The sequence below is a fragment of the Aulonocara sp. 'chitande type north' Nkhata Bay genome, linkage group LG10 (genome assembly GCF_057382095.1).
Source record: "Aulonocara sp. 'chitande type north' Nkhata Bay isolate Kocher_YH1m ecotype deep benthic linkage group LG10, A_spYH_male_GT1.1, whole genome shotgun sequence".
Taxonomy (NCBI): domain Eukaryota; kingdom Metazoa; phylum Chordata; class Actinopteri; order Cichliformes; family Cichlidae; genus Aulonocara; species Aulonocara sp. 'chitande type north' Nkhata Bay.
The window spans coordinates 18,929,161-18,946,333 of NC_141353.1; the positions used below are offsets into that span (position 1 = coordinate 18,929,161).

General features: G+C 40.1%; 2 protein-coding genes and 1 non-coding gene across 9 annotated transcripts in view; 2 read left to right on the top strand and 1 right to left on the bottom strand.

Moving 5' to 3' along the window:
• The first annotated feature begins 377 nt into the window (after window positions 1-377).
• fhdc3 (FH2 domain containing 3) lies at window positions 378-7,379 on the top strand. 2 transcript variants are annotated; one of them, XM_086308850.1, is made up of 13 exons: window positions 378-577; window positions 658-821; window positions 1,059-1,542; window positions 1,811-1,872; window positions 3,660-3,762; window positions 4,057-4,142; window positions 4,514-4,614; window positions 4,720-4,790; window positions 4,893-5,000; window positions 5,214-5,284; window positions 5,420-5,537; window positions 5,630-5,794; window positions 6,024-7,379. In XM_086308850.1, the coding sequence occupies exons 3-13, from the start codon at window positions 1,114-1,116 to the stop codon at window positions 7,059-7,061; spliced, it is 2,352 nt and encodes a 783-aa protein (XP_086164976.1). In that variant the 5' UTR covers window positions 378-577; window positions 658-821; window positions 1,059-1,113; the 3' UTR covers window positions 7,062-7,379. The 2 variants fall into 2 exon arrangements, with proteins under 2 accessions (XP_086164976.1, XP_086164977.1); XM_086308851.1 differs by having other exon boundaries at window positions 398-509; window positions 625-821.
• A 1,420-nt stretch (window positions 7,380-8,799) lies between these two features.
• The window catches only part of trim3b (tripartite motif containing 3b), a 43,821-nt gene continuing 35,447 nt past the window's right edge, over window positions 8,800-17,173 (top strand). For 2 of the 6 annotated variants that reach the window (XM_086308852.1, XM_086308859.1), the window contains exon 1: window positions 13,682-13,856. The gene's annotated coding sequence lies outside the window, so the exon portion shown is untranslated. Of the gene's footprint in view, window positions 8,942-10,320; window positions 10,393-13,681; window positions 13,857-17,173 lie in introns of those variants that run through there. The other 4 variants (XM_086308853.1, XM_086308855.1, XM_086308856.1 and 1 more) reach the window with 4 other exon arrangements.
• trnaw-cca (transfer RNA tryptophan (anticodon CCA)) lies at window positions 9,608-9,679 on the bottom strand. The gene has a single exon. It is a non-coding gene; the product is annotated as a tRNA-Trp (tRNA).

The following is a 17,173-nucleotide window of genomic DNA, read 5'->3' on the forward strand; positions in this document are numbered from 1 at the left end:
CCCGCACCTGTGACTGCTGTTTGTCAGACTGCCTGCGTTCAGCAAAGGAACGAGGTCAAAACGGAGTGACGATTTTAAAACAAAGTATTTAAAAAAAAAAAAAAAAAAAATCACGGTGAGTAAAAATGAAAGGGATGGCTTATAAACATGTACGTCCATAAATAAGTTAACTGCGACTTTCATTGAATTCAACATCATTAATGTATTTTTTGAATTAGCTTTGATGGTGGTGATTTGGTTATCTAACATTGGTTGGTTTGTAAAAGCATTAACAAGCAGCTGTTTTCTCCTGACCACCTACGTAATGCCTAATGGGAAAAAAACATGTTTAATAAATGCACTTAACCTGTTTTAATACAGTTCTTCTTGGCGTTTGAAGCAATTCGGCTACCCATCTTCTCTCGCCTCTCCACGGAAGGGCGTTCCCTACTGTGGGGGGAAAATGAGTTGAATTTTAATTGGTGGAAACACCTGCACCTGGGACAGCTGTTCGTGATACACACTGCTGAGTATGTCCGAGCACGCGGCAGGATCACGTCAGAGGATTTGTTTAACAGCGACGTTTTAAAAGCAAAAGGTGAGTTAAATTAATGATTTCTTTTGTTTGTTTTTCACATAATGTAGTGTCCCGTTACAGTGCCTCTCTCTTTCATCAAGCTGCCTTTTGTGACGAAGAGTTAGTCTGACGTGTTAACGGCAAGCTGTTGGCAGCTTACTTTGGTCGCTTAGTTGCCAAGTGCGACTCTGGAAATTGTCAGAGTGGCTTTTCGCTTGTGACAACTTTTATATTCGACGGCTGAATGACCATATGCCACTACCAGGTAAGCATTATAGTTAATTACCGTTAGATCTGTTGCATCTTCTGCTTTTTTCTTTATTTTAAATGAGAAATACTCCGCTTTTGCCTACTGATATTTGGTGTTAGTGAGTTAGTTGGATAATTAAGGACAATATTTTATACATGAAGCAAAGGTTAATTGGACAGAATTTCTTTGATATTTTGCTGAATCACCAATTGACTCTCTCTCTCTCATATATGGAATTATATTTTCCATCAGGTCTGAGTTGTCTGCTGCTGGACACTTCCATCATCTCTGGCTTAGAGACAAACAGATGGAGGGAGTGCTGATTTTTAAATCGGCTTCTCTTCCCAACTGTTCACCTCCAGACTCGTCTTCTCTTCCTCTGTCAGCGCCTTCTGAGCCTCCTGCCATGCATGTTACAACTGTATCTCCAGTACCCCCACCGCCCCCTCCCCCACCACCCCCACCGCCACCTCCCCCACCTGTCCATTCCTCTTCTTTCGGGTCTCGCAACATTCAGAGACGTTCCATGAAAAAGCTGAACTGGGATACTATTCCCAGCCAGCGTGTCCTGGGCAAACTGAATGTGTGGACATCTAGTCGGCCCCAGAGGGACCTGGTGCTTGATATTCGGAGCATGGAGGAATTGTTCAGTCACGTAGACAAACGGGCCTCACTGTGCACTTCAACAAACCTGAAGAAATGTGATGGCACGGATCACCTTCCACAGGAGCCTCAGGTAAAGGGTTCATTGTACCTGATGCAGATGCTCTAAATTATTATGGCCACAAAACACAGAAGGAACAAGCAAGGGAAGTGATTAACAGACATGGGAAGTAATTTTAGAAAAGTTCCAGCTAATCAAGTCCTGAGGGCAGAAGTGAAACTGTTCTGAAAGCATTTCAGCTTCCTCCAAAACTATTTTGCCTTGTATAGATTATCCACTTTTCCTCTTATCTGAATATGTATTTTGTTTTTACATTTGTGTGTGACGTTGTTGTCTTTAGGTCACAATTCTCGACTCCAAAAGAAGTATGAATATCGGAATCTTCCTGAGGCATTTTAAGAGGTAATGATGCTGCTGAAGTGTAGCGACACATGATACCAGTGATGAAAAGAACTGCTTAAAAGTAAAAGAACATGATTAAAATGGCAGTGAAAGAGCATTGCAGTGCACCATTTGAAGACGATAACACAACAAGAACTAAATTGTCTTTTAAATTGAGTAACTACAGGAAGCGGTGGTCGGGGCAGTGCTTTTAACATCAAACGCAGTCAGAAATGCGGATCTTGACGCATGAGTCACTTCCGCTATGCTAATCATCTTCCAGCTGACAAGCTCTTTATCTTAGTTAACCATATGTAAATAAATGGAAATAAAATGTAACCTTCAATGAAAGATGTTAGCACTAACAGTAAGGGCAATGCCTTTTTAAAAACTTTTATGACACACTTTCATATCTAAATTGGAGGGAAGCATACTGCAAAGTAAGTGAGGCTCAACAGAGATGATGGAACATGCTCGATGTGTTTGCTATGAGGGATTATCATCGTATTTGCCTTCACACAGTTCCTCTTTAACAACTCATTAAGTTTCTGGTCTGTGTTGCTGGGTGAGCTGTGTCATTGTGTGACAGCTGATTTTTTTTGGGGCCCTCTGAGCAGTGATGAGTTGCCTTTTGTTTTTGCACGTGTACCTTTGTTTCTGAAATTATCACTCTGGCTAGCAGTTGGTGTCAGTTTGCTTCATATCAAGATGGTTGTCACCTTCAGTCCAAAGTTCAATTGGCTCTCACTTTGAATAACAAATTACCGCTCAATGTCTGTCGGCAGCTAAATGCTGTAATGTCGTCAGCGTTACCATCTCAGTCAAATTAAAAGGGTTTCTGCTTTTGTCTGGTAGTGACTTCATAAAGCTATTTGTATGTTGTCATTTACTGCTATTGCACGTATACTATTAAGCTCGCTGTAAAATCAGAAATTTGTTACATACAACCTTTTGACTACAAATCTTCCTGAATTCACAGTTTTAGTATTTCTATCAGTTATGGTCTACTGTTAGGACCTGAAGTATTTGAACAATTTTTATTTTTACTCCTAAATTGTGCATAAATGTTTGTATGGATGGAAGTGAATCATCCAAAATGGTTAACATTGGTGCTCCCCTGCCATCATTATCTTTGTCAAACTCTTGAATTTAAGCTAAGTGTGCACTTTGCTCACATAGTGCTTTATTTATTATTATGTATTTTTTTTCTTCTCCTTTCCTTCTCATTGGTTTTTAGTTTCAGTTGGTTTCCAGACTGGGGGGTTTGGTTAAGTTTTTCTATGGTTTAAAAATGTTTAGTTTTTGTTAGTTTAACTGTTAATATTTTATTTACCAAGATTTAGGAAAATTAGTTACAGGTATTATAATGCAGACTGTCAAAGGCAGATGATTCTCAGTGTCAGACATCCAGTCTTGTCCCCCCAAAACCTTAGTCTTTATATTTGAACTACATTGTTGGCTGTTTATTTGTTTATTTTTTCAGCTTTAGTTTTTAAAACCTTAATGATGTGACGAGGCTGAAAATCTGTCAATGTCCAAATATTTATGGGCCTAACTGTGTCTCTTGGTTACACTTGAAGGGTTTACAACCAGTGCTACTGTAGAAGAAACTTCTCACCAGCAGTGTGGATAACTGAGGGAAGCGAGTCTTTGCGGTTTTCACGTTGTCTTGAGATAAATGTAAACTAGTGGCAGCATGGAAAATGGAAAACTGCGATAACTCTACAGCACTGTATTTAATAGGTCACGCCGATATGGCAAGAACTGAGTCAGTCTTGTCACTGCTGACTTTTTGTCTCCCTCCACAGGCCTGTGACAGAAATTGTGCAGGACATTTATCAAGGGAACTGGCTCCGGTTTGGAAATGGGAAGTTGAAAGAGCTTTGTAAGCTGCTGCCAGAGGAAAGTGAGGTAACAGCAGCTCCCACCATTGCTTCCCTTTTTTGTTTTTTTTAGCTTTGGTCATCTGTGCATAATAACTTAATGATTATTTAAAGTATTTTTACATGAGTAATGCCAGACTGAGTAGCCTTCTGAAATATAAATGTTTTTCTTTGAGGCTGTTAATTTTATTAAAATATAATTTTGTGACAGTATGTTCATTATCAGATGCATTTTATTTGGCCATTCCAAATAATTTTCTTGTAATATCTCCAACTGGCATGAATATTATCCTTGTTTACTGACACTCGTGTGATTGCACAGGTCAAACTGCTGATGTCGTTCAGTGGAAACCTTTCTGTTTTGGCTGAGGCTGACAAGTTTATGGTCCAGCTGGTCAAAGTACCAGGGTGCGTATGGAGTTTTCTAAAGCAGGGTTTTCAGTATTTATTTATTTTTGTCCTTTTTGGGGTGGTGTAACTCACACATTTGTGAAATATTTGACTGCATATTAAAGAAATGTTGCTTGAGATCTCAGATAAGCTTTGTTTGAAATATTTAACATTTTGCCACATACCAGCTCTTTGATTCATAGTCGTGCTGACAGTTTAAACATAAACCGGATTGTTTGTCTTTTGTATGATGTCGTTTTATAATTCTGCCAATTTTCCATATGTCTAATTTTGAAGTGTTCCCTTTAAAATGTTTCTCCACACTCAATAATGGGTTTAGAAAAACAAAATTACAACAGCTAATGCAGTTATTTGTTTCTTGGCTTTAGCTATGAGGAACGGTTGAAAATGATGGTGCTAAGGGAGGAATTTTTTCCTCTAATGGAGGAGGTGAAGAACTCAATTGGCGTCATGTCCAAAGCAGCTAATGGTAATACTTTACACACATTGAGCTGACTTATCAAGTTCTACTAGAATTACACAACCTGTCTATTTTGATGGATAAATTAAGTTTTCTTCCCCATTATTTTCTCAGAACTGTTGGACTGTGATGACCTCCACTCGGTCATTCGGCTGGTATTAAAAGCCGGGAACTACATGAACGCTGTTGGTATTTTTCTACACTTTTACACATATGTATATGTATGTTTATTTTTTTTCCCCCCAGGTCTTCATAGCTATTTTACTTATTGTTCATTTATTATTTAGGGTGGTCACAATTCCAATGTTATTGGCTTTAGGATGACCTCTCTGCTTAAGCTGGCAGACACAAAGGCCAACAAGCCAGGCATGAACCTCATGCACTACGTTGCCAAGGTGAGGAGGATCCTGGAAATGGAGGGATTCACATTTTGATTAAATCACAATGAATGAATTTTGGGAAGATCTTTTGCTTATCTAAAAAGCCTTTAACTCTCACTAGTCAGCCCAGTTGACTGATGTTCTGTCATCCTCAGATCTAAACAGTTATTTAACAGATTTATCCCGCAGCATTATTTTTGTTTCTTACTCCTTATCTCTCACCCACAGCAAGCAGAATACATTGATTCTGAGTTACTGACCTTTCCCAACCAGCTTGAACATATTGGGATGGCATCAAGGTGGTTATCACTTCATATCCTGTCATTTCATTGTCAGTTTAATTGCTGTCACATCGTTTGTTTATAGAAAATTGGTGAATAGTTCTGCACTGACGATGTCACTTTTTTTCCACAAATGTGCAAATGCTACCAAAGGATTTGTAAAGAAGAGGTCATCTCAGATTTTGAGAGGGAAGTCAAGAAGATCAAAGAAGTGAAATTGTACAGCAGCAGACATCCTGGCCTCATACAACAAATGGAGACGTTTTTAATTGTAAAGATTTCTCTTCTTATTTTACTTTTTTAAATGGCTCAATTTAAGATTGACTATTTTGTAATGTATAAAATCTCTGAATAACTTCTTAGAGGGCTGAGGCCAAGCTTGCAGAAGTGGAGTCCTCTCTCCAGGAGTTAAAATCTGTGAGCAATGCTGTTGCTGAATATTTCTGTGAAGACCCATCTACCTTTAAATTAGAGGAGTGCTGCTCTATTTTTCACTCATTTTGCAAGAGGTTTGACACAGCTGTGCAGGTAAGAATGTAATTTTGTGCAATAAAAATATTAACCAATGAAGATTCATCAGGGCAATAAATAAAACTTTGATTTTAAAGGTGTATTGTAATTTTCAAATTTTAAACCTGAGGGTTTAATGTTGAGAACTTTGAATTGCCTTGACATGCAAAATTGTGCTCTTGCACTCTTTGCATTAAGCTGCTGAGTTGTATCTTCCTAAATATACCCTCTCTCTTCACTGCTTTAGGAAAACCGAGAGCGAGAGGAAGCAGAGCGGCGGCACAAGCGGAAGGAGAGCATGCGTATAGCACCCAAACGCCGATCCACAGCATCAGGACCCAATGGTGAGTCGTCAAGCCTGGAGTCGGCCCTGCACAACTTTCTGTCTACAGTCCCAGAAGGTTTGGCCAGATGCAGAAAGAATGCACTGCCCCCAATCGAAGGGTCACCCTCGGAGTGCTCTTCCCGGACTGATTCATCAGTAGAAACATCTGAGCAAAGTCCCCGTTCTAACCAAGATGGTCATAAGAAACCATTCCAAGCACAAAAAGAGGATAAAGACATGACAAAACTGGAAAACAAAGAAGCCGAGAAGATGGAAAAGATCTCTCTGAATGTGCTTTGCTACCAAAAAAACACAAAAAGCCTCAACTGTGAGAGAGGTTCAGGTACTCCTTGTCGTTTGCAGAGAGAGCAAGACACACTTGCTACTCCAAAAACACCTCGGCCTAGGACCAGAGACTACTTCTTTGCCAGCAATGGGGATGTGAGCTCCCCGTGGACTATCCTGAGCCCTTTTACTTGCACTCAGAAAACCAGCCCCCAGAGAAACAGACCAGCCCACCAACGCAGGCTGTCATCCACATATGGTGGCGACAACCTTGATGATGGTGTGTGGAAGAGCGATGAGGGCAATGATGCACCCAAATCTGTCAGTGAGATGTCTCCATCTAGGGGTTCTGGTTTTCTTCCTGAATGCCCCAATCGGAGAGGTTTGTCGCAGGGTACCACCTACAGGTCTCATTCTGTTGATGAAGCTGTGCAGTCCCCTCCATCTGGCTTCCAACTGGGAGACCTGCTGCAGAAACACTCATCTCAAAGGTCATTCTCCTCTGGCTCAAGGACGGAAAGTGTAACAAAAGAGGAAACTGGAATTAGTAAGGCTGGGAATAATGCAGAAGGGCAGGTGAGCACGTCTGGATTTATATCCTTCTTCAGGCGTATTGGAGGCAGAAGCAAACCCAGTGATTTGGAAGAGCAAAATTTCAAAGGTTCAAGTACTTAATATAAGATTTTTTTTTTTTTTTTTTTTTTTTTTTTTTTTTTGGAGATGGAAACCAAGCTTTGCCTTTTTTGTTAAAAACTGTGTCTTTTTTATGTTATGGTTTTACCCTTCAGTGGAAACAAGGCAAACATGGACTTGCTTTGAACTGAAGGTTTTGATTTTTGAGACTAACCACATTCAAAAATCGCAACAGGTTCCTCACTTTTTTGTCCTTTTTGTATGAAATAAAGGCTGACATTCTACCTTTTAAATTTTTATCTGTAATATTGGCTGTACTCAAATGGTAAATAACTTTTCAAATTAAATTGTTGTCTCATATGCTATTGTTGTGACTTTCTTGGATGTCTGACTGAGGGTAACTTCATCTTGGTGATACCTGCTCAGTTTCCAGTTAGCCTTTGACCTCATCTATTATTTCTTTAGTCCTTTTTACTTAATGAGTAAGCCTTGGATTTGAGGTATATCAATTATGCTTTTAGTTCACACAGTAGTCAGGGGCTCCTCCAGAACTGTTTCATAGGGTAGGCCATTTTTTGGGCCACTAAAAATACTGGGGTCGCACACCACAAACAGAATTTCCAGTTTTATTGTTCCATTTTCAAATATAGGTTACTTGGAAAAATTTGGCAAAAGGAGAGAGTAAAGAGTTGTATGCTCAGATAATTTCATAGTAAAGTTTATATTACTGAAAATTGGTACGGATTTTGAAATCCATGATTGTTTTAATTCTTTGACTCCCAATCGTCACTTTAATGATTCTCAGCTGAGCAGAAGCAGCTTACCTCCATTCTGGGAGACTGAATCTCAACTTAAAAGCCAACTTCTTTAGAAAAGACATGAGTATTTGATCATGTAAGAGTGTGAGCTGTTGCCCGTCTCTACGTTGGCCCTGAGATGAACCAGCTTTTCTGCAACCTTATTATCATATTAAAAACATAGGACGGTCTTGCCTGGGGGCCCTACTCCTGACTGTAGTAACTAAAATGAGCCTTTGCTGAGGACACATTGCTGTTGAGCTCCTCATGCTGTCCTGGTGTCTCTGCTCAGCAGTAGATAAGATTTTGGATAAAAAGAGGCATTCAGTGCTGTTGCTTGGGTTACAGGGTTTGTTTACAGCCATTTTGAGCTCACAGTATAATAATGCATCCTGGAACAAACTGCTTCATACAAGCTCCTTTCTGACTGTTCTTTGGCCTCCCACATCCATCCCTCCCACCAGCAAGTGCTCCGTGTGGACATTTGCAGTTGCCTGGCATTTCAAATTAAAGGGTAGAGTGAATAGGGAGTTTTGGAAAGATTTGGACTACTTGGTCTGACAAATTTGTGGCTATAAGCATGTAAAAAGCTCTTTTTGTCAGAGGTGCTTACTTTCAGAGCATAGGCTACTACATTAAGTGGAGATGAAATTAAAGGAGCGGTACATAAGCAGCAACTGGCCTGTCTGATGTAAAACTAGCGCTCCAGTGTACAATCGGACCATTGTGATAGACTGTTGAGCACAGTGAGTCTGTCTCATGTGAGTCAACTCCCTAGGACAAGAGGTGACCTGCTGTCTTAGCCAAGCTGCACTCTCACCAGGGCCATGCTAATGAAGTGTTCGGAGTTTAGTGTGTCCCAGTGAAAGATGAGAAAGGAGGTGGGGAGGGGGAAACTTGGACTGAGAAGTGAGAGAGGGAGGGAGACTTTCAACTTGTTTTGTGATGAAGCATTTAAGCAGAGAGGAACATTTGAGAGGAGAGAGGGAGTCATTGTCTTCATAACACAGAAAACTAAAAGGGAATGTAGAGGACAACCAAGGAACACAAGACTTCCAGCAAATAAGGTGACCACCCTGGATGTTTGTTTTGTTAAATGTGGGGACTGGAGTTTGGACCAAAAAGGTAGATAAACACTAAACATATTAATATAATGTATTACAACATAATAGGAAAGTGATTTTAGTCTGTGGACAGGTGTTGTTTTAATATATTCTGCTGAAAATTGTTTGTGTGTCTAGTGTAGTAATAGTTAGAGGAGTTAGACTGTTTGCAAAGTGCTCCATTTAGATTTGAGGTTGGACAGGAAAACCACTAAGAATCCACTCGTGATTAACTCAAGCGTGTTTTCAGAACAGCACATTAGACTTTAACCTTTAATGTGACTTCAAGTCAGGGATCCTCTGTGATGCACCTCTGCTTTACAGGGGGAAAGGAATGGTTAAGCTTTTCGGCTCTCGTGTCTAACCACGGGGAAACAGGACTGTGTTTCTGGTTGAAGACCATTCCTCAGCCTCCGTGGCTATCACCACATACGTGTACATTTTAATGCGGTGCTAAACTGATGTGAAGTTACTCTGACAGGTTATGATGGTTCATTCAGATTTTTTAAAACTCAGATTAATAAAATTAACTGGACTCGCGTGGAGGTACTGTCGGTAGACGGTCAGCGTAAACGCATTCTTAAAGGAATTAACACGTTCAGCGTTAAGACACCTTGGTTGTATTGTTGTTCCGCTATAATTGGCAAATTTAAGGCAAATTGCAAGCGTGTGAAAGAAGAAATAGATATGACCCCGACGTGATTTGAACACGCAACCTTCTGATCTGGAGTCAGACGCGCTACCGTTGCGCCACGAGGTCTCTGCGATGGCCAGCCAGACACCAGTGCTCATGTGGCTGTGTGTCGACGGTTATGTCTGCGCATTTTATTTCCCTGTCTATCCGTGCCGAACGTTTATCTCATTAATCACTGAGAAATAGTTTCTTTATTGAAAGTTTCAGCGTGCTTCTCACATACCAAAATCATCACACGTGTTTTACTTTGTAAATACTTTCAAACCAAAAGTATTTACACCATAGCTGTTCTGATTTTACCAAAATTTGAGATCTCATGTAAGATACTTTGTCGGTTTATGGTCTTATGGGTTTTTTTGGGGGGGTTTGCACAGCATGTACGTCCACCATATAAAACAATTCATCGATATCCATATTAAATATGAACGCGTTGCAGGGTCCAAATCTTTCAGTAGATGGCGCAATTTATCCGAGGTTAATCATAGGGTGCCAAGCCACAGAGGAATCCACAAAATAAAAGTTTTAAAATTCATGCTTTTGACAAAAGTAATGCAATCTATGGTGAAGTGCACATGACATATTGTGTTGTTGAACTCTACACAATCTAAAGGAGTGGGTGAATCGCTCAAACGTAATGTCGAAGGTGCTTGGTTTGTTTGCTTTGAGTTATGCGGGTTTGTTGCTAATCCCGGTTATTCTCCATCCAGGTGGAAAATAATTTTGGACACTTACCTGCTGTCATTTATTAGCAGCCGGACTGTACATTGCAAAATGGACGGGTAAGTACATACAATTCATATAACAACTTATTTTGTGTATGTGTGTGTTTTCCCCTTTGACCACATTTTGTTTTTATTTTTATCATCACTATATTTTTTGTTCTGATACATCATTTGTTGCCATCACTGTAACCTAAAGCAGTCATATCCATTAGTCACATATAAATAATCCTGCACAGGGCTGAAAGTGGTTACTCACATTAGGCTGTTCGCTGGTGAGATGGGTGTTAGCATCAGGGAGCTCCAGCAGTGCAGGGCTCATTGATTAACTGGGTAAATGTCAGTGTTGGAGCATGCAATTAATATTAATATCTTCTCTGGTAATTTATTTTTTATTGCAACTTCAAAGGCAAATTTACTTTCAGTCATTTTTGATTTCATTTTAGAAGCAGCACTATTGACAGAGAGGACATGTTTTGCATGTCTATTAAAGTATCCATCACATTAGTTTTGCACAGAAATTCTCGCTTAATATAAAGATATGCATGCCTAGATTGACCTAGATTGTCTTTTAGGCTTCACTTTAGAGTATCCATAAAGTGGTATGCCTTTTTTGAGCCATAACCAACAGTTTTAGCTGTTGTTATCCAATTATGGCACACACATACTGATTGACTTGACACCTTATTTTCCCTGTGTGCAAATCTGAAAAATAATTATCAAAAAAGCCAAATAACAATATAATAGTTTCATTTTCTATGTGGTAGTTTTCATCATATTAACAAAATCTGGAAAGGTTGTGACTTTTTGGTGACTTGTAACTTTCCCTTATAAATATGGCAATAGACAGGGCGACCTTCTTCTGGCTATAATAAAAGGCCATCCCTTAATATACTCTGGGTAATAGTCAGACTTCAGAAAAGTGTATGTTCTTCAGAGCCAACCAGTCAAAATGCGGGACATTGGCTCAAGATGTAGTTTAGGGGGACAAGGAATAAAAATATTGTGTTGCCCCACATAAAAAGGGACCCTAGGCATGCCTGTTGATGTGTACACATAAAGACTTATGCCACATGTCACAATTCCTCTTGTTGCTGTGAGGCAAAAGAAAGAAAGAAAGAAAGAAAACACTACTAAAAAATAGTACTGAAAGGACTTCATTGGCTCCCAATACAGTGTAGAATTCCCTTTCCTTTTTGTTGGTTAATAAAGCCCCAAATGGTTTGTCTCAGGGGCAGATCTACTGTGGTGGCATGGGGTGGTATGTGCCACCCCTAGTGCCACAGTAGTTTTGCATATGAATCAAAATAAGCTGGCATTAGGAATTTGAGCATAGCTACAACTGAGACCAATAACTGTGCAAGAGCACATTTTGAATTAATACCGTGGGCAATTCAGATTTCAACAAGGTCACATTTTTTTTGTGTAACTGAAATGTTTAGTCATTTGGGTTAAAACCCATAAGAAAGCTACAGACTATGATTATATGAAACATGTGTATACCTGCTGCAGTTGATGTATTTTAACCATGTGTAGTACATATTACAGAATGTAATACCTGCATATGTGTGACAAAATGGCTTTGATTTTGCCATCCCATCTGATTTCCATGCCACCCTTGTGTCACCCTAAAAGAATTCCTCTAGATCTGCCCCTGGTCGGCCTCACAGTAGATTTCTGACGTGCTCATTCTTCCTAACCCAGTCAGAGCTCTTAGGTCATCTGGCTTTTGACTGTTTCCAGTATTAGCTCTAGGTGTGCTGAAGGTGCTTTCAGTTAATTGTGGTTCAGTTCTTTGGAACAAACCTGGAGAAATGAGATAGGATACAACATACTTTACTGTCCCCTTAGGCAAATTTGTTGGGGACTTAAGTGCTGTTATAGGAGCTGCTTTTAAAGAAAGGAGAAATAATTTCTGTAATCACAGATCAATTACATATGTGCACACATTTATAAACATACCTTTTTATTTTTAATTCACACAAGCTTACACTTTTTAAAATCTCCTTAAAATATACATATATATTGTGCTTTTTTTCACTGCCTTACCTGTTATCATTCCTCAAATCCTGTTTTATTTTGGTAGTCATTTGCCACCAGTGCTTTGCATTTCCTTTTACTTCCCCTGTGGATTTATCCTAATTAGTTTCACCTGTGCCTCATCCCCCTGATTACCCCTCAGTGTGTGTCTGTGTGTGTGAATGTTAATTCAGTGCCTCTGGATTATTTACCCTTTAGTTGCCTTTTATGGACGTTATCATCCGCTTTAAAATAAAGCTCACCGTTTTGTTCAGCCCTGCATTCTGGTCTGAATTTGGGTTTTCTGCCACAGGTGAGCGATGGTGAAACATGAACTCTTTTTCACTATATTTACTATAAGATCTTGTTTTAGTTCTTGATTATGAACGTCAACAAAGCATACCAGTGATTTACACTTTGAATGCATTATATGCAAATTGGCAAAAATTGTAATTTTTCAGTTATTGAACCATACCTGGAGGTTTTTCTTTTAATTTCAGAAGGTGCAGCTTTTGTGAATTTCATGTCAGGGATGAAAAGCTAACTGGACGGTTTGGGAAAGCGAGGGAGCAGCCATCTGCGTGTTCTGCTGCTCTGGATGCAGTCTCCATGGCAACATAGTGTTCCTGCAGCAAAAATCATGGGAAGACAGCTCGGTCCCAACCCCCAGGCGCATGCACACAGGCACTCCACTCACACTTTTGAGGCAAACGGTGCCTGCTCTGTCCATACATATAGGGATCATACAAGAAACACTGCAGCAGTTTGCCTGTCAAAATTCTTTACGCTACTTCCCATCTTCACCACTATGTTTCTCTAGATTCTTAAATAACTCACAAAGACGATGTCCTACCTCCCACCTTCCTCTGATTCTCTTTTATATGGCATTTAATAATTCATTTCATCACTCTTTTAAATTGATGTCCAACTAAATTAGAGTTTCCAACAGGGTTCAGGCGATTTTTGGTCCTCCCATCTCATCTTCCACATCTCTATGCAAAAAGAGAGCCTCTCCTCATGTCAATGAGTGACTGTCTCACAGTTTGGCTTGTTGGATATTTCTCATTATCCTTACACACGCAATCAAAAAGAGAGGCAGAAGAGTTAAGGGACACCGAGAGCAGGAAATGGAGGGGGAAAAAAATCTGTCTTTGTTGCCATCTCCTCTTCACTCTGCTCATCTGTTACACTATTGGACAGTTTGGCCCCCTCCCATTTTCACACCAGCCAGTCAGCTTGTACAATATCTCTGTATCTCTTGGCTCTCTCTCTTTCTCTCGCGCTCTCTCAGCTTCTATCTCTCCCTCCTGTTAGCACAAACATACATGTGTTAAAGCCAGATCCCACACGCACACACACCCTGCTTCTGTCTGTCTTACTAGTCTCTGTGTGTGAGGTGCTTTTTGCTTTGACAATGTCAGGTTTTGTGGACGGATATCGCTCCCTCCGGAGGAGAGCACGCTGAAACTTCCTCCCACCTCTCTTTCATCTGTCAGGAATCTGCTGTAAGTAAAAATCTTCCCCTCTGACATCCCATCTTATCTTCAACGCCATCCCGCCGATATGCCAGCACATATTTGCTCCACCTACACAGTTTCCTTTCTCCCCTTTGCGGAGGGTGCATACCTCTCCTCCTCTCATGTCTCCCTCTCCACTCCATCACTCTCCCTTATTTCCCCTACCTCCCACTGGTGGATGCACACACCCTATGTTGTCTGTATGCTGAATAATGGTGCAGGCCATTTGCTGGCCTGTGATTGGCTTTTGCCATGTAACATAACCTGAATAACCATATCTTGGTTGTGTATGGAAGACACCTTCTATGAGAGTGACTTGACTGTGATTATAGATGAGTGGCGAGATGATGTGTAGTTATCTGTGGTGAATAGGTTACTGTGTCCATAATCTGACATGATTGCAGACTCTGAGACACTCAAAAATGTAATTTGCGGCTTGTAGCAGCATGCTGTTAAAAGCTTTTTATATATAAAAATGGTTTGCCTAAAGTATGAAAACACAACCTGTTTTCAGCTTACACCAATTTGTAATTTTTATTCTCCACAATTTATAAGATAAAATATCTCTCACCACAAATGTTAGGTGACATCCTTCTACAGCCTATTAGAAAGAAAAATATATCTTTCCAAGCTATCTGTGTGGTAATAATGCTGTGGCATTAAACTTGGGGCAAGATTGATTTCTCTGTTTCTGAAATATCTTAACTAGAAGTGAAATGTAATGCAGGAGGTTTACACTTCAGCTGTCACCAGTATTACACTTTGATCTCAATATAAATCCTTCCTAGCGCAACCTCACTTTGTTTTCAGGCATATGAGGGAATTAGTAGATGGCTTTAACAGAGCTCTCTTGAGCCTTGAGACTTGAAGCACTCTTGAAACAGTGATCCAGGAGAACGTTTGGTTACCAGAGTAACCCTAATTATCTGAAAGATCTCAATATAGGAAGTGCCTTGTGGACACCAATCTAACCAATCACTTCCAGGACACGGGTCCCCTGATCCCTTTCATAATGCCCACTGGCCAAGTATCAGGCATTCTTCATGTATGTGCAAGTTGGGCAGTTTGGTGAGATACCTTGCTTGGTTTTCAGAGAACCAGGTTACACTGGTAACCAAATGTTCTCCTGGTTTTTGTGTACAGGACAAAGCGAACTTGCCCATGGCTGTCGTTGGAAAATGGCAGTAGGCAAATAGCCAGTAGCTCCAGTGTAGGTAGATAAGTAGATTGGATAACCTTAGAGATGACGATGAAGTTGGAGGCAAAACTGCAGACAGGAAGTATGGCTAGATAAATCGTATCACTGGTTGTTTTTGCCGTTGCAAAAGGAAGCAATATGACATTTTTGAGTGGAAGTGCCTTTAAGTCAATGTAGTCCAAAGGTAGTTCTGAGAGTGGCTCCAACATTGTGAGTAAATCCCAGGACAGAACAACAAAATTAGGCAGTGAGCAAATGCCAACCCCAGCTCAGTAGCCAGACCCTGAACTTCAACATGTAACAAAAGCAGTGATGAGTAGACAGGCTGTGATGTTGACTTGTAAACCTTTTGGTACATGGAGGCTTTGAAATATTCCCTTTTTTACATGGGAGAGCTGGCCTTGGTGACGTGAGTGTGGGATTTTGATTTGGGTGGAGATGATTGTTAAGATTCAGTATTGAGGAAGGGTACAAGAGGTGATCGAAGAATAACCACACCGATCCGGCCGGGTGAAGTCAAACGATGATTTTAATGAACACACGTGTGGGAAGACAACTCTGTACGCAGACAGGAAGTAGTCTTCGACTTAATCAAAGCATGAACAGATATTTTATAGCATCAGGGTTTGTTTACTGACGCCCCTTCATGCGTCACCGGTACATTTTATACATAGATCAGATCAACATCATCATGACTTTTCACCTAGAAAATCATCTTCTATTTTCATGGCTTGGTACTTTCCGTTCTTATCTTAAAATGAATTGTTCCTCTTTCTTGCCGAGACAACAAGGACGGTTCCTCTAAATAAATTTAACTCTATGTGTGTGTGTCACGACCTCACATGCTCTTTGTGTCACCTCTTCACCTACTGTCTGTGTCTCGTCCTCAAATGCTCTTTCTCAATTCACCTGTTGCACTTCTGACCTTTTACCAGACCAGAAGCTCACTGAGACTATGTGTATGTCTTCTACTAAATAAATGTTTTAACCAAGAACCTCTACTAAAACCTTAATATAAAATGATCTGATATATAAGTGTTTTGTAAGCATGTATTGCAATTCCTTCTATGGCTCCAAGTCACTTGCACAATAGATTGTCCGAACATCGCGCCGAACAAAGCTTCCGACCCCCAATTAATTGACCGAGCTCCAACTCTTTAATAAGCACAGATATGCATTGTGTATAAAATAGTCATAACTGCTTAAGGCCTTCTTAAAGCTATCTGTTACATTGTTAAAGCCTCGTCTTAGCCTGCGGCTCAAAATAACTATCTGCTTTCACTTCTGCATACAACTTCCTGTCAGCCTGCAACTCAGTCTTTCTGAAAGAGACACTGTTTAACCCCTGAATGCAATATAAACTCCAGATTTTATTATTAATGCAATGGTAATGATGACAATTATTTAACAATAGCAGTAAAATAATTTCCCTTCTCGACACTCCCTCTCATGACCTCTGGAACACCAGAGGTCACAATACATTGTGTCCTCACGCAGACCCTTCTCTGGTGGTCTCGAACCTCGAGATCTCCAGGATCCTCGCCCCTCCTGTGGTCGCCGAGATCGATCTTCTGCAAAGGAAACAAAACACCTTTTCCTGCATCTCCCTAACTTATCCTTTTTGGGACTCTTTAATCAAAAGCATGATCCTAATTATGCTCTTAACTTATTGACTTGTATTTATGTATATTCTTCAACGTTCCTCATCACTTTAAACTCTTTAAGCCCTGCTTTCACGTCCAGTTGCTCGCTCTATTTTTCCCTTATCTGATCATCAACATCCTGTGCACAAATTGTCGCTGCTGCAAGTTCCTCTACTCTAAAAGAAAACAACCACTTTAATCAATTAAGTTTAAGCATATAAGCAATTACTCCTGTATACATTTCATCATAGCTAAATGCTGCCTTGAAACAACTCCTATGTGTTAACACTAACTTCATTTTAAAACCTCACATTTCCTATGTTATCACCTGTTTTGGTATAGCCTTTTTATTTCATTTTGCTCCTTTTAATGTAACAATACCTTCTAATTCTAATGTATCAGACTTAACCAAAACATATGCTTTCCTTCCTCTTTGGTCCTTCTTTAAGTTCAGTTAAAAGCTA